This window comes from Danio rerio, chromosome 22 (assembly GCF_049306965.1).
Source record: "Danio rerio strain Tuebingen ecotype United States chromosome 22, GRCz12tu, whole genome shotgun sequence".
Classification (NCBI taxonomy): domain Eukaryota; kingdom Metazoa; phylum Chordata; class Actinopteri; order Cypriniformes; family Danionidae; genus Danio; species Danio rerio.
Genome location: NC_133197.1, coordinates 8,165,991 through 8,191,434, shown reverse-complemented (window position 1 = coordinate 8,191,434; position 25,444 = coordinate 8,165,991). Strand labels below are relative to the sequence as shown.

The following is a 25,444-nucleotide window of genomic DNA, read 5'->3' as shown; positions in this document are numbered from 1 at the left end:
AAGAAATAACCACTTAAAGAAATCAATAATTTGTGTAATCCAGGATGCTTTGAATTGATCTTGAAACTTTTTATTTCAGACAAATGTTATTTTGAACTTTCTCCAATTCAAAATGTTTTAAAACAAAACCAAACAAATTTTGCACACAACCATTTATAATGTTTATTGGTGATCAATAAACCATTGATTATCAAACCATTTTGCTATATTTTGGAACAATTTTGATGAGCAGATTTCTTATAACATCATATCCTTTATAAACTTTTCAACAATAATATACTTTCAATAATATAATAATGTACTTTTCAGAAATGCTACACATTTTTTCAATGTGTGATGGTCATAATCATCTGTCATTACACTGAAATTAGCTGTGTGAAGGCTCTAAAATGATGCCTGCAGGTTTAGAAAGAGGGAAAACATATTTAGGGTTTTGCTGAATATTAGGGATAGATGAAAGGGATAGTTCACCCAAAAATAAAAAAAAAGTGCTAATTACTTTTTTCCAATTTCCAAATAGAGTTTCTGTTGAACAATTAAAAAGGTGATATTTTGAAGAAAGCTCAAAATCTGTAACTATTGACTTTCATAGTTGGATAAACAAATGCTGTGGAAGTCAGTAGTTACAGGTTTCCAACATTCTTCAAAATATCTTCTTTTATGTTCAACATAACAAAGAATGGTTTGGAACAATAAATGATGATTGAATTTTCATTTTAGGTGAACTGCCCCAAAAAGTGCACCTATTTTGGCTTAAAAAAGGTCATATTTTGGATTGGGTTAGTCCCTAACAACAGGCTGATATGCATACAAGGGCAAAAATCACTTTGTCTTATACAATGTATTTATTTTTACCTTATTGTCCCAATTACTCCCATATGATTTGTTCAGTGATTTCATTTTTTCAAACCCCACTTTTTGTGATGTTAGTCTGCAGTGACTGGTTCATTAACCCAGTCTGTTTTGATTGGATGACTGCATGCAGCGTGTATGGGAAACGGAATGCCCATCTGTTTTAGTACGGCCCAAATTTTAGTATGTAAAATGTTTCAGCATAACAAAAAGGTTTTAGTATGGTATGTGTTTATGCAAGTGAGACAAGTGTGGTGCTAATCGACAAGAGAAGGCACCAATAATGGTCCATACACCATACTAATCAAGCAATACAACTGTTTATTGCTGGTACACACAGCTGATATCAATTATCACAATAATATTCAATAATCATGAATCATACTCATGAACATCATTAATCGAAGTACAACAAAATTGCATAAAAGGCTTAAAATGCGAAATAAAGATGAGGTTACATGAATAAAAGACAGATAATGAAAACTTCAAGCAATTTGATACAAGTATATACAACCTCAGAGACGTGCCATCATTTTCCTCTTCAAAGACTGGGGAGCCCGTTGCAGTCACATTGGAAAACCAACACGTGTGTCCGAGAATGCCAGGCGATGCGCGCTTATTCCACGGCTGAGCTTCCAATGTTCCAGCAAGAAACCCTCACCTTTATAGTCAAAATTTGGGTGCTGGCCAAAGGTCGGCCTAATAGGTAAGAGAGAAGTGTAAGTTGATCAGGCCCCCTTCTCTCTCAGCTAGTTGCACTTTATTTCTGATTGCAAAGCACTAATTTGAGGTTTGTAGTGTCAGCATGATTATCTAGAGTCAATATTCTACCTCCTGAAATTTGGAGAAAGTTGACCTTAAGGTCCGGAGAGCCTTCTCTGGTTATTTGGTCATGCCTAAGTGTCAATATTTTACCACATGAAATTTGGAGAAAGGTGTGAAGTTAACCTTAAGGTCATGAGACCCTTCTCTGTTCAATTGGTTGTTTGTTGAGCGCAACAGAAGAAAAACAAAAAATATCTCATTTGTTACACCATCTAATGTTAAAACACAAGCAGCCAGGGTATAGAGTGTATGGGTAATCCTAATGCTGTAATTTATTGACAAAGCAGTGCAGTTTGTTTCAAACTGTAGCTTGTGCTCAAGTTTTTCTGTGGTTCATTCTGCTGAGTGAGAGATTTAGCTGTCATGTTCAAGCCGGTGTACCTACAGTACATGGAAGGTAATTTTATGTTTATCTTTTGTTATAGATAAAGCAGTAGCATCTAAAATGTGACAGGTGTGCCACATCACTGAAAATCTTAAAACAACTGAATGTTAACCTCTGAAAGCTGTGCTGTTGTTTGTTGAATCGCATTAATAATGATTCTAATTTAGTTAAGACATAAACAGATGTATGCAGTTATTGCGAATCATTAATGAAGTCATGCAGATAGACTTATAGAGCAGATAGACTTATAAGCTCATAAAGAATCACAGTTTCCTTTAAGGATTACTGATGTTCATCTGTTCACTTACTGATAATCTTCTCTTTTCTCTGTTTCTATGTGCTGCTGTGACCTAAAGATAATATTTCCGATCAAATAAAGGAACTGCGTAAGTATTACAGCTGTACCAAAATAACAAAACAAGTGTGCTACAGTAGTTTTATGGTCATTATTTCGCCCTCAATAATATTGATTTAGTGCAGTTTACTAGATAGCTTACTGTATTTTGCATGTAAGTTTTCAGTCAAGCTAATTAGTAACAAGTTTGCCATATAAGGCAATATACTGTAAGCATTATTAAATTCTATTTGAGCGGAGGCATAACTTGGAAGTGTTTCTTGGATTTCAGAAAATAACATTTGTCGTTTGTGTTACATTAGTGAACTAACTCTACTCAGAAATGCTCCAATTACAGCAATAGAAGAAAGGATTAACACAGGCAGGGGATATTGGGAGTCATTGAGTAATACTTGCATAGTTCAGTGGTTCTCAACCACCACCTTTATTTATTTATTTTAGGCCAATGGACCATCAGAGATTAAACTTTTTATCAACGCTTACATTTTAAACAAGTGGCAAAAGGAATGGGATGCATTAGAAAACAATAAATTACATGAAATCCAACCTGAAAGTTCACACAGAATTTTAAGACATTTTAACAATCGATTTGATCAAGTAGTTTTTACCAGATGTCGTATTGGGCATACGAGCATAACACATGGTTTTTTGCTCCAAGGTGAAAACCTTACTCAGCTGCAAAACGCCTCTTACTATAAAACACATTTTACTGGACTGTCCTGCTTTTACTGATTCCAGAAGCCTTTTTTTATGAAATGAACTCTTTGAAGGACATTTTTAACAAAGTGAAACCAGAAAATATTTTAGAATTTTTATCATGTATTAACACAAAAAATCTTATTTAATTTACATTTTATTTTGTTTGTTGATTTTAAAATTGTATATTTATTGTTGAAAGATTCCTGCCATGAAAATAGCCTTGGTCGCTGACATGGCATTAAATAAAAAAATACATTACATTACATTTAGGCCAATGATTATTGTTTCATTATTGCATACATGTGCAAAGGCTGAGCTCATAAAAAACACATATGTCATGTTCATGTTGATTTACTGACAGTCTTCTTTTCTCTGTTTTATGTGCTGCTGTGACATGAAGCAAATATCTGTAATGATCTGAAGCAACTCTGTAAGTATTATGGCCTAAACAGAAAATTTGCTTTACTCTGTGACAGCTATTGTGTTTAAGAAATAATTTTACTTTTAATGATTAATATGTATCATTTAATTTCTCAGTTTTTATGTGCTGCTGTGATGTTAAGCAAAGGATCTGTCACAGTTAATACAGATAGGAATTAGCTGGTTTATATACAACTTAAAGGGGAAATGTTTGATTAAACATGTAGAATGTCGATAAAATCTAAATGCAAATGTATACTTTGTATCTATTTTTACTCATTTATACTTTGTATTGCCTACATACATCTGTTTGCCCCTGTATTGACCACTGCTTACCTGACTTTGCTATTAAACCTGCATATGAATCCGGACCTCTGTTGTCAGTGTCACAAATCCAAACACACAGTTTGGATTTATCAGTGTTTATGCTATAACAGGTTTAAAGATCACAAACCAAACTTCACTGTAAGCAAAGAGACACTTGCTTACACAAGGTTACTTGCCCCACATTAAAAGTTGTGATTCTCCTAATCCATTACATGTGAGCTACTTTAGTTGAGTATGAATTAGGTGAATAAAAGCATTAAGATTACTACATAATGTATGAACTTAAGTCTCTTTCCTTTATACCTATTGTAAATACAATTATGCATATTGAAGTGACTATCACAGTGACTTAGTATTTCTGATTTGTTCATTCACTAATAATCTTAATTTCTCTGCTTCTGTTACAGCTCAAGAAGTGTGTAAGTATAAGTATTTTTTTCAACATGAGTTTGATTTGGTGCAATAATTAAGGATTTGTGTATTTGTCCTGTTTAGGGCTGTGTGATATTAATGTATTGTGACTAAAACTCAGCTGTATTTGTGTCAGTTCTTTTAAATCAAATAGAAAAATAAAATTAAGTTTAAGCTAAATAAAATGGAAAATGTAAACATTGTCCTTTGAAGATTGCAGATTTATTAGAAGATGCTGTTATTTATATTTCTGTCTGTAATGGCGTGTATTATTGCACTCTTGTAAATAATAAAGTATTGTTGTAAACAATGCATTTTGTGACCCCACAAAATTTGTGGTAGAGCGGGGGTGTCCAACTCTATTCATGGAGATCTACCTTCCTCAACTGTAACCTTAATCAAACATGCCTGTCTTTAATTAGCAAGTGCTCCTTCTTCTCCTGCTTAGTTGGTTTAGTTGTGTATTATCTCCAACTGTTAGAGCTAAACTCTGCAGGAAGGTACAGTAGATTTCCAGGAACAGGGTTGAAGACCCCTGCGATAGAAGATCATAATATTAATAGATAGACTTTTTAGTTTGTCCAAAAGACATATATCATCATATTGCACAGCCCCAATCTGTCATGATTTTTTTTTTCAACTAAGTCCTCAATGCTTTGACTAAAATCCTGAGTTTTGAAAAAAGCATACAGTTCTCAAACTCACTTATAATTACTTATAACGTTCTCTTTGCATGTGCTATGATGAAGTGGATGCCCGTGAAAGCAATTCCTGTAAGTATTACAATTGATACTTGAAAAGGGTTTAATTGTGCAACTGTAGTTTAAAAATATATTTTGAATATGAGGTTTTGTATTGTATTTAACTAAAAATATGTAACTACCTCTGAAGCTTTTCACAGTACAATTTTTTTTTCTTTCTGATTTTAAAGGCCCAAAATTATTGAATTTCTGGTGACTTTTTGGGGTAAAAAAACTTGCAGAGTTTTAAACTTTATTTTGTGAAAATTATTTCATGTTTCGCTTTTTTAAACATTGTATGTTTTATTGGTAAATGTATTGACTTGATGCATCTTTTTTGGCCTGATTCAGCAAACAGAATCGGCCATCAGCTGAAGAGTTATTCAGGTTATTCAGCAACAGATCATTTTTTTTGTGCAAGATCAAAAACTGAAGTGACGTAACCAATTCAAGTCAAGAAGGAGCAAAAAGAGGCCGGCTCTGATTTTGCTACATTTCTCAAATAATTCCAAATGATATGGATTATTAGATTATCAGACATATTTGCAGGAGCAAATCCCTCTGTGGTAAGAGACAGTTACTGTGCTAATGGTACTGAACGCTGCTCTGTTTATACTTTGCGTGTGCCCATTTCATCTTTTGGTTTTTTTTTGTGGAATGAGAAAGCAAACTACTGCCCCCTGTCAGGTGTGGAAAGACACGTCCTCTCATGCAGTGAGTTTTCATCTGCACTAGTTGTTTGGTGTTGGCGTGATGTGTCCCAGCCCCTAAATCTGATTTGACATTTTCAACAGGGCATAATAAATGATCTGACAGGTATTTTGAGCTGAAACTTCACAGACACATTTTCTAGACACCAAAAACTTATTTTAAGTTCTAAAAAATTGAGCTAAGTAGGACTCCCTTTTTTTAAGAACAATGCCTATTGAGAATTTTATTGACAGATGCATCATAAATAATATTTAGTTTTCCATGAACAGAAAAAAACCGATAAACTCCATATCAGTTAAAAAGCATTTAGGAAGCAGCCAGCCCCCTCATGCACACACTTGTTGTGTTTATCATGTTATCCTCTTAGTGTATGTGTGTGTTTATCATTTTATCCTCTTTGTGTGTGTATGTCTGTGAAATCGCTGCCTGTCAAAACATGCCCACAAAGATGCTGGTATCGTTTATGAACCCAAATAAGGCCTAAATGTATGTTTTGGGTATTTTTGTAATTGGAAACATTTCAGAGACTGTAAGGCTCAATATGTTTTGTATTTTATATAATCACAGATGTTACAGTAGACTATTTTACATCATCATTATTCTGCAACTATAACATTAATCAAATCATGTTCCTAAAAAGGTTATTATCAACATATCAACATTTACACATTTACACACAAGTAGACCCATTTATGTGTAAAAAGCGTCTGTATATGATACGTGAACGACCTGTATAGCTTTACTTTGACATTTCCTCGAGTAAGGATGACATTGACTTTGTCTTTGTCATACACCATGCCCACCAAAAGGGTACCATTGATACCATTTAGCAGTGGAGACACAAGCCTGATAAAAGTGACCCAGGCACGTGCACACATAGGGCTCAATCTGTGCAGTGCACATGCCCTTTTTAGTCTTGGATAGAAAGTGCCCTTCCAAAATGATCAAAAGTGCCCCCGCTGGTTAGCAGTGTTTATGCTATAACAGGTTTAAAGATCACAAACCAAACTTCACTGTAAGCAAAGAGACACTTGCTTACACAAGGTTACTTGCCCCACATTAAAAGTCGTGATTTTCCTAATCCATTACATGTGAGCCACTTTAGTTGAGTATGAATTAGGTGAATAAAAGCATTAAGATTACTACATAATGTATGAACTTAAGTCTCTTTCCTTTATACCTATTACAAATACAATTATGCATATTGAAGTGACTATCACAGTGACTTAGTATTTCTGATTTGTTCATTCACTAATAATATTAATTTCTCTTCTTCTGTTACAGCTCAAGAAGAACTGTGTAAGTATTACAGTAATTTAACAAGAAAATAGATTTAACATGTTAATAGTGCTTAAATGTTTTTAATAGTCTGTTTATGGATTTTTTTTTTTTTCAACATGAGTTTGATTTGGTGCAATAATTAATGATTTGTGTATTTGTCCTGTATAGAACGATGTGATATTAATGTATTGTGACTAAAACTCAGCTGTATTTGTGTCAGTTCTTTTAAATCAAGTAAAACAGTGGTAATATAACAATAATCTCAAGTCATTCTTAATGTGAAGCATTTGTTAGCATTTGATCATACATAACATTGAAATAGTTAAAGATCATTAGTAAAGCCATACAGATGATAAAGAGATTGTCGAAGATGCTCATGAAGAATCAGTTTCTTGGTGTTTGTGATCTTCATCTGGTTGTTCACTGCTAATCTTCTCTATTCTGTTTCTGTGCTGCTGTGACATGAAGTGAAGATCGCTAAAAAACTAGAGGATGTGTGTAAGTATTACTGCTGATACAAAAATGCAAAATGTGTGAGACTGGAGTTTAAACTAGGTTTATTTTTTAAAAATCTTTGCTTACATTTTTAACCACAAGTTTTGCTTGATTAAATTAGTTCGGTAATACAAGAAGTCTGTATTTGTATGTGTTGAGCTCAATTTTAATATACTGATGGCTGATCCTATTTCTGTTTTAAACTGAGAATTTAAAACAATCATATTCAAGTTGTTTTATTCTTCACATTTCTTCTCGTTTCTGTTTGCTGCCTTGACATGAAGCCGATGCCTGTGATAAAGATATGCGTAAGTATTACAAAGGAAATATACTGTATACATGTTTATTTAAAACTTTGCTGCATTAAAGTTTTAATGTATGACTTAATTTTTCTGCAGTTAATACTTAGTCATTCGCTGACATTAACACATAAACAATAATCAATTAAAAACATTTTTATGTATGTAATGTATTATTCATTGTTGACCACACTAAGGTGGCTTTAACTATTGTTCTAACACAATTTATTACAATTAACACAATTACAATTTTTGCTGATAATTGTTACTTAATAAAGTCTTGCTTATCATAAAGTGCTTTTTTGAAGCTCACAATCAAGCAGTTTCTTTTCAGTGTTTCTGATTCTGAATTATTTTTCGCTCACTCACCAATCTCCTTTTCTCTGTCTTTATTTGCTGTTGTGACATGAAGTGACGGTCTCTAAACATTTAACCCAACTGCGTAAGTATTAACAACTTCTATAGAAGAAATCAAAACCCAAGGATAACCTAAGTGATCACAAAATAAAATTTTAAAGCAAAAATTTAAAGAGGTGCTATGTTGCGCATTTTTTAAGAGTTTATTGTCATTTTTGATTTTATTTAATTCTCTTTGTAGGTGTACTAGAACATTCTGTCTTGCTTGGTTTACGTCATTTACATTATTGCAATACTTTCTTCCCGAGGTGGAATTAGTCAGTTATTTAAGTAACAAATGGTAAACATTTGATCTTTAAAATTGATCTTTTACCCTGTATCTCTCATGTCTCTGTGGTTTTAAGGCGCCCTTTGAAAAGAGTACATTCTCACACACTCTATAATATCACTTCACCTGGTGCAGCCATGGGACAGTTTCTTGACTATTACACCAGAATGAGAGTAAAGTTCCTTGCAATATTTGCCTTGAAAATAGTATTTTTCCGTCGGTTTTTTTACACAATGTATCTACAGAGGACTTGATCTTTAAATAGGAAAATTATAAACTTTTTTTTTTTTTTTTTACGAAATGCTAATGGTCAAATCTGATTCAATTAATTATGCTAAGTTAAAAGTGACCCAGCCAGAATTAGAAATTGGCTGAATGCATTTAAAATGGTTTAAGTGTTTAACTCTAGGAGACTTGTAAAATGAAAAAAAAAAAATGAAAAAAAGGTGCTCCTTAAAGACTTACTTGTCACCTGTGATCAAAGTTTCAGGTGTGATGAAGGCCTGAATTCCAAAAAAAAACTTTCTGACGTACAGTACACTAAACTTTACACATCTTTTTCTTTTTTCTATGTGCGGCTGTGACAGATGAAGAAATCTCGAAAAAATTGAGTAAGTATTACAACTAATACAGCAAGAGTTGACAAACTGGCTTTATTCTGCAACAATAAAGTAATGTGTTAAATTAAAATATCATGTTTCTGTAGTCTGCAATTACAACCCCAAATCAGAAAAAGCTGGGACAGTATGGAAATTGCAAATAAAAAAGAAAGCAGGGATTTTTTATTTTATTTACTTTGACTTGTGTTTCATAGCAGGCAATACAGCAAACATTATTGAATGTGTCCCTTATGATTTTTATATTTTTGTTGTTGTTTCAAAATAAACATATCAACAACAACATCTTTTGCAACACAAAAGTAAATTGATTACATAGTTTGAATCAGGTGATGTTGACAGGTGATTGTAAGTATGATCTGGTGCAAAAACAGCATCCATGAAAGCTCTAGTCTTTTTATAGGAAGACATTGGGGTATTTCACCTTCAACAGTGCATAACATAATTAAAGATGCAAGGAATCTGTAGGAATTTCAGTGTGTAAAGAACAAGAGCGCAAACCTAAGCTGAAAAACCGTGATCTCCGATCCTTCAGGCAACACTGCATCAAGAATCCTCATTAATCTATAAGCAATGTCACTACATGGGCTCTGGACTACTTTGGCAAACCTACGTATGTCAAGTACCACAATATGTAGTTACATCCACAAATGCCAGTTAAAACTTTACTGGTAGGGGCCACAATACAGTGGAAATGTGAACTGTGGTCATATAAATCCAGTATTTCAGGTATTTTTTGGGAAAAATGGGTGCCATGTGCTCTGGACCAAAAGAGTAAAGGATCATACAGTCTGTTTACAGCAAGTCTAAAAGCCAGGGTCTTTCATGGTGTGAGGTTGTGCCAGTGCCCTTGGCAAAGGTAACTTGCATTTCTGCTATGGCACCATTAATGCTGAAAAGTACATAGAGATTTTGGAGCACTATATGCTGCTGCCTTTTCCAGGGACACCCTTGCATATCTCAACAAGACAATGCAAAACCACATTCTGGACACATTACAAAGTATTGGCTGTGAAGGAAGAGGATACAGGTACTTGACTAGCCTGCCTGCAGTCCCAACCTGTCTCCAATAGAGAGTGTGGCATATTTAATAGAGAGTGTGCAACAACGAAGATTGTGTACTGTTGTCCAGATTAAGACTTGTTTGCAAATAAGATGGAACAAAATTACACCTGAAACACTTCCTCACTTGGTGTCTTCAGTCCCTAAGTGTTCCTCTTTTAAGTGTTGTAAAAAGGAAAGTAACATTACTAAGTGGTAAATACTGGAACATTTTTTAAAATATGTTGCAAGAACCAAAATTGGATTACATGTTTATTTTGGGAAAATATATATATATATATAAAAACATATTTAAATCACGAGGAACACATGAAATAATGTTTTTTTGTATTGTCTGCAATAAAATACAAGTCAAAGTACATTTAGAAATCACTATTTTCTTTTCTTTTTTCCTTTTGTAGTTTACTTTTCTTTATTTTCCATTCCTGAATATGGTTTAGAGTAAGGACTGTTTAACCACCACCCAATATTTTTTTTTCTCAACATTGTGAAACTGATGTATTATGGTTTTTCTTTCCCTCAGGTCCGTGTATCATCCGTTCATTTGATTATTCCTTTTATTACGGAAAACGAAAAATCAGAAAAACGATGAATATTTCGTTTTTCTGTTTATTCTGTAGGCAGAAAAAACGGAAACTCATCTGTTATTCTGCTTATTAACTTAAAACGAAATATTAAAACAAACACAAAACCAAAACGAAATAATGAGTCAAAATATGGTCCGTGTACGGTCCGTGTACGTTTTGTTCATTTGTTTCCCATTTTCAAACGGAATAAAGGAAATGGAGAAAACGGCCGTTTTTCCGTTTTTCTTTTGCTCACGAGAAAACGAAAAAACGAGATTTTGGCTGGATTTTCGTTTTTTGGTTTAGGGTAGGAAAACGGATAAACGACTTTAAAATTCATTTTACACATGTAGGCGGTGCTGAAATGGCCACTTTCCTCTAATTGGTTAACCAAATCTGCGCTCGTGACGTCACCCTCAAAATAAAAGCCTTACACGCAGGCTTTTAATTATTATTATTTAATTATATATATAAAACAAAGTTTACATATTCTATCATTTGAACCACACACAGTTAGCAGGCTTACATTCATTGCGTATGTATAAATTAAATAAAAACGTAAATCAGCAGTATTTTTAGACATTTGTCATTAAAATAAGGTCATATAGTTCACTGCCAAGCTTCTTGCTGCTGTGCACCTGATGCTGAGCAAAGATAGCCATTTCCGAGCAGCACCTGGTTTGCATGATTGTTTCAGAGCAAGGGCTTTGTAATAATAATAATTATTATTATTATTATTATTATTATTATTATTATTATTATTATTATTATTATCAGTTACTAGTGTTTTTATTGTTTGGTGTGATTTTTTTTCTTTTTAATAGTTGTTACCAGAACCAGAATAAGAACACTTTGGGCCCTGCTATAAAAACAAAGGGTACCATTTGTTTTCATTTATTTCTTCCTATTTTAATTATATATTGTAATTATTTATTTGATAATTAATACTATTTTATTGCAACGCCAAAGTAGGCCTGTCTTATTATTTTTTTTATTATTAAATTTGCTGTTATTGTAGGCTAGATGGCAGGCTTTAAATATTTTAAATAACATTTACTCATAACCTTACTAATTCGAGAGCCGAACCTAAAAAAGTTTAAGTGCAGTAAGCCTGTACAATAAAGGGAGCCGCAATGCATATTTCTAGCGCATTCTTTCACTCAACAATTATTGCTGGAATAATGAAATAAATTTCAAATTAACTAATTAAACACATTATAGTTGATAAAAAAAATTGTGTCTAGTAGTTCCGACAAACAGATGAGCTCGCTACATGTGCGTTGCGCTAATAATTTGACATTTGCTCTTCTTGAGAAAGTGCTACAGCGGGCCCTGCTATTTCACATATAAGGTTAGTGATACGTATTTTAAATTAGTATTGCACATTATTCATTCATTTTCTTGTCTCTTGGTCCCTTTATTAATCTGGGGTCGCCACAGCGGAATGAACCGCCAACTTATTTAGCAAGTTTTTATGCAGCGGATGCCCTTCCAGCCACAACCCATCTCTGGGAAACATCCACACATACACACACACTTATACAGTATGGACAATTTAGCCTACCCAATTCACCTGTACCGCATGTCTTTTTACTGTGGGGAAAACCGGAGCACCCGGAGGAAACCCACGCGAACGCACTACACTACTGAATTAGACACACAATCTCAAAAAAAAACTTGATGCTTATTTACATTATCTAAAGTCATTTCTGAGGTAGGATCTGTTGTTGTATTATATATTTTCGCTTTAATATGCAAATAATTTTCTTTAATTTGTAATAGGCCTATTGTCCCTCATTGCATAAAATAACCAGCCTTTGTATTCAATATGTTTGTAAATTGTCCATCCAGTTTGACGCAAGCTAAACAACATTTTGGCCTGTTTTGCTTATTAAATGAGTGATTTTCAGGAGAAACAAATCATCCATCCACACAGTTTTGTATAGGACCTGTGTGAACAAAAATATACACTTCATCATAGCCTATAGGAAAATGTATCTGTTTAGAACCAATTTTGTGTTGTATAATTAAAAATATTAAAAATACAATAAAAATAAAAAGAAGGAATAACATTTGAAGTGCAATGCTTCAAAGATCCAATACGCTGCATGCAGAGCCAAAACAAAAACTGGTTTGTTTGTTTAATAAAATAATAATATGAAATTAAAGTGAAATAGTTCCATAACCTGTATTATAACTGTAGTCACCCTAGATGACAAATCATCCGTTGCGCCGGTCAGTTTCACCTTTAATCAAGAATGTGCCAGAACCAAATGAGAATATTTACAGATTACCTCGGAATGAGACCTCGGTCTGTGAAGGATGCAGAACACAGAAACTCGTTGAGAATGGAGATGCATGTTAGATGTTTTATATCCCTTTAGATATTGTAAATAAACAACTAGTTTTTATAGAGATTGTGTCATGTCTTTTCTTTGACGCACGCGCTGAACAGCCTGTAGCCTAAATAATAGTTTAGATTTTATAACATATAATGTTCCATTACTTTAAATGTATAATGTTTTTTAATATTTATAGATTATATAAAATATATAGTTTATATAAATGCGCTCTGATCATTCAAGGATCATAATGCGTTGCATATTCTTCTTATTCTTCATTGATCCGTAAATTGTGTATTTTATAAACTGATCGTTTATAAGGACTAAGCTCTTAATAACTGTAATTCCTCGAATGGAAAAGTCTTGATTAAAGAAAAAGAGAACTTAATTCGACTTATGCATATAGTGCGCTTATTTCTGCGCGCATCGCGCGCTTTACCGAATTACCTTTTTTATTTTTTATGCATTATAAATGCATCTGGCAGCACCGAAAAGAGCAAATGCCAAGTTATTAGCACAGCGCACAGACAGCTAGCTCGTCTAGTCTGAACCAGGGGTTTTCAAACTATTCATTGCACACCGATCCCATTGCATTTTATTTAGGATAAACCACTTATTTAAAATTAATTAATTAAAAGGTGCGTACTCTCCAATACACCACTGTAGTGTCATAATATTTAATAATTATAATTAAGATAGACACCTGACCTCCATTTAATAAACAATTTATTTGCCATACTCTGTTAATTTGAAGTTTAAAGTTTAAATCATTTATGTTAAACTTAAATTATTTAAAAACTTAAAAAGACTTAAATTTAGTCATTTAAGACATTTTAGGTCATAAGTTTACATACATTGACCGTTGCATTTAGTAGGCCTATTCTGGTCTAAATAAGCTTTTTGCATCTTAGGTGTTTACACACACAATTAAGGAGTTATACGTACATTTAATGTTACTTTGAAATTACTTTTGATGCAATAAATAATCCTAAATAGTTGGAAGTGTTAACATATTCTTGAAATGTAGTTATTTTATAACTATGAAATTTATTACTAAACAAAGTGAATCATTATGAATTTGCCAAGAAATAATCCACTTTACCACTGTAAAGCAATGCCCCACACTCACTAGAACGGTAGGACTGTATGATATGTTCTGTATGTAAAATAGAGAAAATAAGCAAGATGCGCAGTCTCATGCAGCCTTAGTGAAATATAGCGCGTCACAGCAATGAACTAAAAATAAAACCACCCTTGAAATGCTGGCGATCTTAATTTTTTCAGCCTACACTGACTGAGAATAATGTTGCACTATTTTATTAACAAATAATTAGAATGTTTTTTTTTTCCTTCAACGCATTCATCATTACTTTTGCCTGTGCAAGTTTTTTGCGCGCGCTTGAGCGCGAAGGCATCTATTTTCAGGTGCAAGATGGCACTTTGGGTGGCACCAGCACACTCTGCCACACCTGTGGCTATGTTCTTGCTACAATAATAATAACAACAACATAGACAAAATAATAACAAAAAAATAATAATAATAAGACAGGCCTACTTTGATGTTGCAATAAAAAAGTATTAATTATCAAATAAATATTTACAATAGGCTAAAGGCATATATTAAATTAAAATAGGAGAAAATCCAATAGAAACAAATGGTACCATTTATTATAGCCCCATGCAGGGTCCATTGTGTTCTTACAACCATTAAATAACTAAGTAAATAATAATAATAACAATACTAATAATAATAGGCCTAATAATAATAATAATAATAATAATAAATTATTATTTTATACAGAGTAGGCTATTATTTAGGCCTACAATAGCTCTGAAACAATCATGTAAACCAGGTGCTGCTCGGAAATGGCTTTCTTTGCTCAGCATCAGGTGCACAGCAGCAAGAAGCTTGGCAGTGAACTATGACCTTTTTTTAATGACAAATGTCTAAGAATACTGCTGATTTACGTTTTTATTTAATTTATACATACGTAATGAATGTAAGCCTGCTAACTGTGTGTGGTTCAAATGATAGAATATGTAAACTTTGTTTATATATATAATTAAATAATAATAATTAAAAGCCTGCGTGTAAGGCTTTTATTTTGAGGGCGACGTCACGAGCGCAGATTTGGTTAACCAATTAGAGGAAAGTGGGCGTTTCAGCACCGCCTACATGTGTAAAATGAATTTTAAAGTCGTTTATCCGTTTTCCTACCCTAAACCAAAAAAACGAAAATCCAGCCAAAATCTCGTTTTTTCGTTTTCTCGTGAGCAAAAGAAAAACGGAAAAACGGCCGTTTTCTCCATTTCCTTTATTCCGTTTGAAAATGGGAAACAAATGAACAAAACGTACACGGACCGTACACGGACCATATTTTGACTCATTATTTCGTTTTGGTTTTGTGTTTGTTTTAATATTTCGTTTTAAGTTAATAAGCAGAATAACAGATGAGTTTCCGTTTTTTCTGCCTACAGAATAAACAGAAAAACGAAATATTCATCGTTTTTCTGATGTTTCGTTTTCCGTAATAAAAGGAATAATCGAATGAACGGATGATACACGGACCCCCTCACCACCGGGCAAGAGCTAAACTAGAAATCACTACTTTCTGTTTTTTTGTGTTTTCCATTTTGTCCCAACTTTTTCTGATTTGGGGTTGTATATGTGAACATGGTTTTGTTAATAAAGCATGTTAAATTAGATTCCACGAATGTATCCTCTCACAAAGCTATTGCATAATATTTGAATATATAATTTTTGTAATAATATTTGAGTAACACTTGAATATATAAAGCTAGCTTGGTCTCATTGTCAAAATAAATTTTCTGCATAATATTTACTGACAGAAATGCACCTAATGCATTAAACATACAGCAACATATTTTAAGATTTAGCAAAAATGGTCGCGTGTATGTTATTTTACCATTGGAAGTACAAATAAGTATATATATTTTCAAACAAATTGGCTGTAATTTTATATACGTGTACATATTTGGCCATAAATCAGATTTTTATATGGTTGGTGGCTAAAGACAGGGCATAGTTCAGAGTGTACAAAGCAAAATTACAACCAACACACAGGACGGAACGAGAATCATAACAAGTGACAGTCAAGGGGTTGAATAGTTGTCATTATTTTATTTATTTATTTATTTTTGAGATTTGGCTCAAAAATAACAGCAGTTCTTATGACAAGAAGTCCATGAAAGAATTAAATGTTTAACCATGTACTGCATTTTAAATGAAGACTTTTTTTCATTTTTTATACATCATCTTGTCCACAATCCAGGTGCAGTCTTGTCCCCAAGAACTACTTCCCAAGCTGATCCAGGACAAGGTAATTAGTAGAATCACAGTATTATTTAGCATTCATTTTCATTCATCATTTCATTCTCTGACATGACCTCACTTAGTCGATATTGAAGAGGCTATTTTTTCCCCCAATGTAAAATTACGCGGAATAACTTTGTAGAAAACAGTGAAACACACACACATACAAACTTTAGCGTTTTTTTTTTTTTTTTTTTTAACGTAAAATCACAATTATCTACTGTTTATGGCACTAAATGTTACGGATTAAGGTTCTTTATGTGGAACGTTCTAAACCTTGTATACAATATGCACATAGCTAGCTAGTAAGCAGGGCATACAGTTGTTAAGATGAATCTAGTTTTCCTAAAAGGATCATGATCAAGAAACTATGAGGAACTCTACAAACTGAAGTTAAATCAAGAATCTGTTATTTGTTAATTAGTCTCTTACAGACATCACTAGCCTCAAAACTTAGACTCTAAAAATATTTACTCTAACATAAATTACATAATAATCCAATTACATAATATCTATTAGATGTATGAAGCAAGCTTTGTCTCATTGTTTTAGGTAGGACTTTCTGTGTAATATTTACTAGTACATAAATGTACTTTTTATGCATTTGGGTAGATCCTAAAAAGTAAAATGTGTATATATCAGGGATCACCTAACTTGTTCCTGGAGGGCCGGTGTCCTGCAGATTTTAGCCACAACCCTAATCAGACACACCTGAACAAGCTAACCAAGGTCTTACTAGGTATAATTGAAACACCCAGGCAGGTGTGTTGAGGCAAGTTAAAGCTAAACCCTGCAGGGCACCAGACCTCCAGGAACGAGATTGGTGACCCCTGATATATACCATATGCACAATATGTATATTTCCATAGAACTTACAGAAACTTCTTTAACACTAGTTTCCCAATCCTGGGGCCTCATGTACGAAGACTTGCGTGGAAATCTTACTAAAACATTGCGTACGCACAAAGCTGTAAATGTGCGTATGCAGAAAAAAATTCAGATGTATGAAACACTCCGTACGCCAAATCCCACACATATTCTTTTGTACATCTGAATGAACGTGAAACTGAGCGCAACATGCACAAGCACAAAACCCCTCCCTGCCTCCTCCCCCGTATGAATATGCTAATGACTATGCTAATGGAAAAACCCAACAAAAAAGCAAAGGCAAAAGCAAGCAAAAAGAGAAACTTTGAACAGAATGTGAATTGGAGGTGCTGCTTTCGGAGGTAGACCGGAGAGAATTGGTGTTGTTTGCAAGTTTGTCCTCCGGAATTAACAACAAAAGAAAAAATAGAGTGGGAGAGTTTAGCTGATGCGGTTAACACAGTTGGGTCTGAACACTGAGTGCATTAAAAAAAAAGAAATAGTGTGGTTTATATCTGTAAAATGTTGCATTACCCTAAACAGTCTTAGTGGCGCGCTCGTAAGACGCAATGTCAACATGTTTTGACACGTTCGAGCATGAACTTGGCTCGAATCCAGCGCCTGATGAACTCTTTCTTCTTTTTTTCCCCGCTACATATCAGATTTTGCCAACTATTTATCACGAGAAAGACAAGTAGGAATCATCAATAAGTTTGTGCATCATATTTTATTTGCACATTTATTGAATGGAAATGTTTCTGATTCACGCATGCAAATTCATCTTCAGATGCATGGTGCCTTTATAGCAATGTGCGTGCAGTCGATAGCTCAGATGACATTGGGAAAACAGGCGACCGCTGCAAATTGTGCTTTAATGTTTAGCTGGTCAACTGTATGGTATGGAAACCTTATATACCTACTAAATGAACCCGTCTCATACAGCTGCCATTGCAAGGATCAGACACTTTGTAGAGAGGAATTTAACACAACTGCCTCTAGGAGTCGCCAATGGAAATAAAACAGACACGCACAAAAAATGTGCGTACGCCTGCCAGAATGCTGCCGTGAAGCAGCGCACATTCCCACGTTCAGTTCATTGTTAGTAAATCCAAACGTGAGCGATTCTGAGCGTGAAACCTGGCGTACGCAAAGCTTTTGTGCGTACGCAGCGTTGATACATGAGGCCCCTGGTCTATGAACCACACAGGCATGGGCCAGTATAAGATTCTGACAGTATGATAGCCTTGGATAAAAGTATAATTGTTTCACGATTTTGTGGTTAATGCTCTAAAATAAGTTCTTTTTAAATGTTTGTTTAAACAACAAAAGCTTCCCCTGTTAATACAATATGTTTTATTTTAAGAAACATTTTAATTATTTTGGAACAGTAAACATGTCAGGCTAAACAATTCAAATGAATCATTGACTTCTGCTTTATTAGTTTCAAAAACAGATTTCTTCACATGGTAAATTTGCATCTTTGGATGTCTTTTCTGCTGGAGATACTGTTGTCCAAAAAAAAGTTAAAAAAAAAAACAAAAAAAACTTGCATATATTGTAGCAGCAGTATTACAGAAAATGTTTGCAGTTTTAAAAACCTAGATTTTTTTTTCCCCAAACCACAGTATACCTTAAAAAATGGTTATTGTCCTTTGCCTAGGCCCCAAATCAAAACATTGACATCGCGTGTAACATTATAATGCACAAAAACTAAACACAGAATAAGAAACAATGAGGTTGCGCACTGAAATATAATTAGCATGACTCAAAAATAAAAGGCATTTAGGCTAAATCCGTTTTTCCGCTCATATTTGAATGTTTTGTGTGCTTATAGTCTTTCCTCCTGTGCTCTTGTTACCACATTCTGGGCTTGCGTTTCTAATGCTAGTTTCATTTAAATGACGGGTGGGCTTCAGTGCCATCATTGTAGTGATTGACAGTTGCTCCTCCAGTTGATCAGTGTGTCAGGCGGGGGATGCATTTTGTTTCAGGAATTTCAGATAATATAGACACCTGTCAGTGATTCCAGGGAATTCATATCAATAAAAAACATTTAGGACTTTATTTTAATGGTCCTTGCGCAAAGCACAAAACGCAGGCCGCAAACGCTTTCAGGGCATGTCAGAATCCACTTTTGCTATTTTAAGGACAGAAAAATCTGCTTTGCGCCGTGGCGCATGATCTAAAAGGGTTGAGTTTGTTTTCTTAATGAGTTATAGGTGTGTTTTGAGAATAAACCAGTTAGAGTCTCATCTCCCATTCCCTTTAAGAGCCAGCCGCGTCGCGCCATAAGCGCATTCGCTATTTACAGGACGCAAAGTAAGTCTAAGTGAAAAAACTGAGCATTTCACCAGCAAACACTTAACAGTTTTTTTAAACAGAAAACTGTTAAACAGAGCATCTACTGCGTAAGAATGAGAGATAATGGATCACTTTCGCTCTTGGATAGGGAAACCTTTACGCACAGACATCAATTAGTCTATAAATAAATGATTGCATTTGTTAAGCGCAAATATTCTTTCAAAACTATTTCTAAATTCAGTTCTAATTTCCAGCAAACAAATAAATAAATAATAATAACAAAATGTGCTCAAAAACCTGAGTTATATCCTAAAACACATGCTGTGCCCCAAATGGTCTAAAACCTGCAGGTGGGCAAATCTAAGCTTGTTTTTAATAAAACAAATATAAATATGGATATAATAAATAATACTGCTAATAATAATAATAATAATATTATACAAAAGCAAATTGTTATGAATGAACTGAAAAAGCCTCCCGAGATGAAGAAGACATAAAAGCAGGGATTTTTCATATTTATGAAGGCTAGAAAATAATATGTTTTGTAATATTTTAATCCTTTATATTTATATTCTATATCTATTCTTGTTATATCCTATATATATATCCTTAATATTTGAATTTTTTTCATATGTAAAGATATTTGCCCATTGCTCTCTTGTGTGTATTAAGCAGTGTGTAAGCGAGGCGCAACTCTGCACCGGAGTTTAGGCCGGGTTTGTTTTGGTCCAATGAAAAATCTATTTTAGTTTCTTAAAATAGAAACACGCCAGCAGTGCGCCTCAGAACGCCTTTCTTTTTAGACCAGAACACCTATGAGCGCAAATGCATTTTCTATTTAAACAGCGTAGCGCAACGCCTCAAAACGACTCTTGTGCCAAGCTGAAACTACCAAAAGACTACTGCGTCACGCCTTGCGCCACATTGCGCCGGGTGTATGATAGGGCCCAAAGTGTTCGGTCTATAATTGTAATGGAAGGTTTATTTTCACTGCGAGAGACAGAAAAGTAAAATACATTTTAAAATATGTTTGAAGTGATGTCATTTTAATGAGAGAAAAAAGTATTTGATCCCCTGTCAGTCAGCAGGATTTCTGGCTACCAGGTGTTTTTAGATTAGAAGCAGCCTCCTAAAGGGAGTTTTCTATGTTTAAAAGACAAGTGCAAAAAAAAATGTCAGATTTCAAACTCTCCACCATGGCCAAGATCAAAGAGGTCCAAGTCTCCAGACCTTAATCCCATAGAAAATCTGTGGAGGGAGTTGAAAGTTTGAATTGCCAAATATTGAGGCATAATTGAGTGAAAATACTTAAATATGGAGTGAATACTTATTTCACATGTTAAAATGCATATCAATTCATACATTTTTTTTGAATACCATTTATAAGGATTTTTGTCTGCTGGGAGTTGTCTCTCACAGTTAAAATAAACCTACCATTACATTTATAGACAGTAGGCAAACATGCAAAATCAGCAGAGGATCATGTACTTTTTCCCTATTGTATATTTATTTATTTATTTGTTTATTTATTTATTTATGTTTGTCTTTGTGTTCGTTGGGTTTCCTCCGGGTGCTCCAGTTTACCCCACAGTCCGAAGACATGCACTATAGGTGATTTGAATGAACTAAATTGCCTGTAGTGTATGTGTGTGAATGCAATAGTGTATGGATGTTTCCCAGTGTTAGGTTGCAGCTGGAAGGGCATCCACTGCGTAAAACATATGCTGGATGAGTTGGCAGTTCATTCCGGTGTGGATGAACAGATTCAGAAGAATGAACCACCAAGGTTCATTCTTCTGTGGGGACCCCAGATTAATAAAGGGCCTAAGCTAAAAATAAAATGAATGAATGAATAATTAAACTCTTAATGATACAGTTCAGAAGACATTGAAGGCTAGTCAATAAACGCAAAATGCTTTTAGTAAAATGATGTACATTAATATGATATGCATTACTATTTGTTGTTCTGTTTTAATTAGTTCACCTCTTATGTCTTGTAGATAAAATAAAATTGTAACTGATTCAATTCAATAATTAAAATGTCTTTCTAAACTTATGAGCCAAATGCAGTCTCCCCAAAAAGTATTTCCAGTTTTGTTTATCATTAATTTACATTGTGATAATAGCACACATCATTGTAAACTGTTACAGATTATTAATAAAGTCATCCGCAATGTGAAGATTATTAATATGCAAAACTCACAATTTGTCTTTTAATTAAGCTTTACTGTCTAATTATAATCTAATTTCTCTTTTTTTTTTTGTGCTTCTGTGACAGCTGAAGGGAACACTTATCATACAGTAGGGTTGGGCATCTTGGCTATAATGCCGATCCGAACGCATCTCGATACAAAAAATACGATCCGATATATTAGCGATACATTTGTGACATTGCGATGCAACACGATACGATTTACACCCATATCACGATACAATGCGATAATTCAGCACTAACTAATTAGATCAAGTTTATGAGATGATGTAAGAAAGGATGCTGTGCCATTGAATGAGTTTGATTATTTATTAACCAAGTAAAACCAAGATTTTTTTTTACAAACTGACTTTTCTCTCAGAGCCAGAGTGTCAGTTTACAGTAGAGGGCCATTTTAGAACCTATAGCACATATTATTTAAGGATTTTCAAGATAAACAGAATGTATAAGTGCAATATATATTAAAAATGTATATATTTGCACTCTTTCAACATAAAGGTTTAGCATTGCACAAGAAGAATTGTGATTTAACTTTTCAACTATGAAAAAAAGTTTTACAAAGATATATTTTGCCACTGAATATTCAAAACTTAACGCCGTGAACTAGCAGTGTTATGCTGCTTTGAAACATCACTGTCACTGTAAACAACAGGCTAATAAAAATATAAATAAATAAAAATTAACAGGAGGTGTTTAAAACCTTCGTTCTCCGTGACGCTAGGCTGAATATCTTTGCAGATGAACAATGCAATAGCATTCGTTATTGGCGTAGAGCGAGCAGAACTGTTGCTCATGGAGAAAACTTTCAGTGCTTTTCTCACCACTTTTGGAGCTGGTAGCTACAGTTGAAGCAGAGCAGGAAGCCGGGGATGCAGGAACACTAGAAGATGCTTCCACAACAACACCGAGGCGCCGCTTCAAGTGAGATATCAGATTACTCGTACTGCCCGTGTATTTTACAGATGCGCGGCACATTTTGCAAATTGCATCTGTCCTGTCAAGTCGTCCATCCTTTTTGCAGAATCCATAATGTTGCCATACTTTAGATTTAAAACTCAGTGAGGAATAAAATGTTTGTTTTGCTTCTCGCGCTTTCTGAGGGCGCACCACTAGCTTCATCCGCACACCTGATACACTGAGTTGTAGTGTAAGTGTACACATCCGCAAGTCTGTTGCTAATGCATACTTTATGTAGGTCGATTAAATTATGCACAACACTTGCTAATAAATAAAAAATACATTCTATATTAAAAATATAAGTTGTATCTTGGAAAAACCGATGCATCTCGCAAAAACCGATGCATCTCGATTTGCTTCCAAAATTTCATTCATCTTCTGCTGCTCTACCGATGCACTCGCATCGTGCACGCGCATGACCGTGTATCGATACATATCGGTTAATCTTCCCATCCCTATCATACAGCATTGGGTGAGGATGTCACTATAAAGAATACAACTGAACTGCTTGAAGGTAATGGGTTTGAGTGGGGGTTTGGCAACAATAATTTATTAGCTGTCACCAGGAGCGCAAAACCATTTGATGGAATATTCAGAGACAGACTGGAGCTGGACAAGAAGACTGAATCTCTGACCATCAAGAACATGACTATTAAACACACTGGAGAATATAGATTTATGATTATCAACTAAAGTGAAACAAAACCAAAGACAACTAAAACATTCACTGAGTATCTCCAGCCTTTTAGTGCAGTGAATGAAACAGCTCTTTCTCAAATGCTTTTTCATCTCAAACTCTTGACTGTAAAGACTAGCTCTGTCACTATAGTAGTTGGTGTTGTATATAATCAAGATCTAGCAGTTTCTACACATGATGAAACAGGTTAAATGCCTGACATTTAGTGCCAGCCCAGTTCTCCCATTATCGGCTCCAGGTGTATTTATCATCTGTTTTATTGACTACTGTCTCTTTGGGTGCAATGATAAACTTTTTTTTGTTAGTCATAATTCAGCTGAAACTGTTCAGACTTCAGTTATACTGTAAATCATTTTAGTTATCAGTAAATGTGAGATTAAAGATCTCCTGCTGAAGCACATCAATCATTTATATTCCAGTCATAATAAAGCTGTTTAGTAAACAGAGTCTGAAGAAATGACTACTGACTCGATGCTCAGATCTTCTCTTTTTTTTTATGTCCATCTTTGTTTCAGATCTCGATAGAACACAAGTAAAGAGTTCAGTGCCGGAAGCATCAGGACTGTTACATGAAGAAGCCGTGTATGCGAATGAAAGATCAAATCCAGTTTAATGAGAGAAGACACGCCCACCAATGCCGATTACTGTGACATCATCAACATTTAAAGCTGCAGCTACAACAACAATCATCTTTCTGTTATTCAGAGCTTCTAGAATGCTTCCAGTGAAAGAAAAAAAAACCTGTGTTTGTTCAGCCTTTAAATTTGTGTGTAAAAAGATTTTAAATGAAGATGGAAACTTTTACGTCAGTTTATGAATGTTACTCATCATATCTGTTACTCTGTTGGCAGTTTGACTCTCATAGCTTTAATTTTGTATGAATGTAGACAGCGAGCAGCTACTATCATACATTTTATCACAGCAGCCTTTCTCTAATCGTTTTGTGTGATGTACTATTGTTTTTTATAATTAACACCAATATCAGGATAATGGACCTGTTTTGGGGTCTCAGGTATGATACTCACATTTCAGAAACATCTTTGACTATCAGGGTCACACTTGAATTCAGTCTATCTGGCACTTTTATTATACAAGTCAATCAGCTAAACATTTATTTACAGCAATTTGTTTTTTTTTTAAGTTTGTGCTTTTAGTATACTTTCATTATTTACTATTATTGGGTCTATTATTTTACTCTCATTTTATTATGCTTTAAAATGTTGTCCTGAAGTGAATCTGCTTCTTCATCTAAATATGATCTGCATGTCAAATTTAGTATATAAAGGGCTTTGTATTTATGCTGAAGCACTTAAATTAACCTTTAACAAAAAAGCTGTTGTTTAACTCGAGCACTTACTGAAGTGAAGTCACACTGTTGTGAATTTGCTTTATTGATGAATCTGTTGGTCATTTTGACGACTGCATGTTCATAATGAATACATGTCAAATACTTACTAACTGAAAGTTTAGTGGATAAATATTGTTACTAGTTTTTGCTTTTTCTAACAATGCTTGAAAGTGTGTTTGATTGTTATGCTTCCTTAAAAATAATAAAGGAGAATTGTGTGAAATTTGTGTTGAATCGACTTAATTTTTCTACAAAACATGTTTTAGAGTAGATTCAATCTGAGCAGAAACGACTGAAGAAAAAAAAATGCATAAAAATAAAAAAAATATTCTCCAGTTCTGTTGAATTTAATCAAAACTAATCTGAAGATGAAATGAGACTATTACTTTAGAAGTAGTTAAATTATTCACTGAATTTTGTTGTGAAATTTAAGTAAATTATAATATTTTAATGGTCAGTTGATGCATTTTTAGTAAAAAAAAAATATTTAATCTAGAGCTGCAATTATTTCCTGCCAAGAACAGATTTTGATGAACTTCAACTTTATGAACACCAGATGGCAGCAGAAGTGTAGAAAACATTCATTTTTTTTTTTCTTTTAAATAAAGGTCTAGTGCAGGGGTGGCCAACCCTGTTCCTGGAGAGCCACCTTCCTG

General features: G+C 34.0%; 1 protein-coding gene across 9 annotated transcripts in view; it reads left to right on the top strand.

Annotated features, from left to right (window-relative positions):
* Nucleotides 1–25,011, top strand: part of wu:fi37e09 — a 39,052-nt gene extending 14,041 nt beyond the window's left edge. For 2 of the 9 annotated variants that reach the window (XM_073937230.1, XM_073937231.1), the window contains exons 5-12: nt 2,419–2,448; nt 3,517–3,585; nt 7,475–7,504; nt 7,786–7,809; nt 8,213–8,242; nt 9,073–9,096; nt 16,366–16,413; nt 23,956–25,011. In XM_073937230.1, the coding sequence (XP_073793331.1) occupies nt 2,419–2,448; nt 3,517–3,585; nt 7,475–7,504; nt 7,786–7,809; nt 8,213–8,242; nt 9,073–9,096; nt 16,366–16,413; nt 23,956–24,053 (353 nt within the window). In that variant the 3' untranslated portion in view covers nt 24,054–25,011. Of the gene's footprint in view, nt 1–2,418; nt 2,449–3,516; nt 3,586–4,270; nt 4,423–4,966; nt 5,378–5,778; nt 6,687–7,009; nt 7,025–7,355; nt 7,505–7,785; nt 7,810–8,212; nt 8,243–9,072; nt 9,097–16,365; nt 16,414–23,955 lie in introns of those variants that run through there. The other 7 variants (XM_002666176.7, XR_012397715.1, XR_012397716.1 and 4 more) reach the window with 7 other exon arrangements.
* The last annotated feature ends 433 nt before the right edge of the window (nt 25,012–25,444 follow it).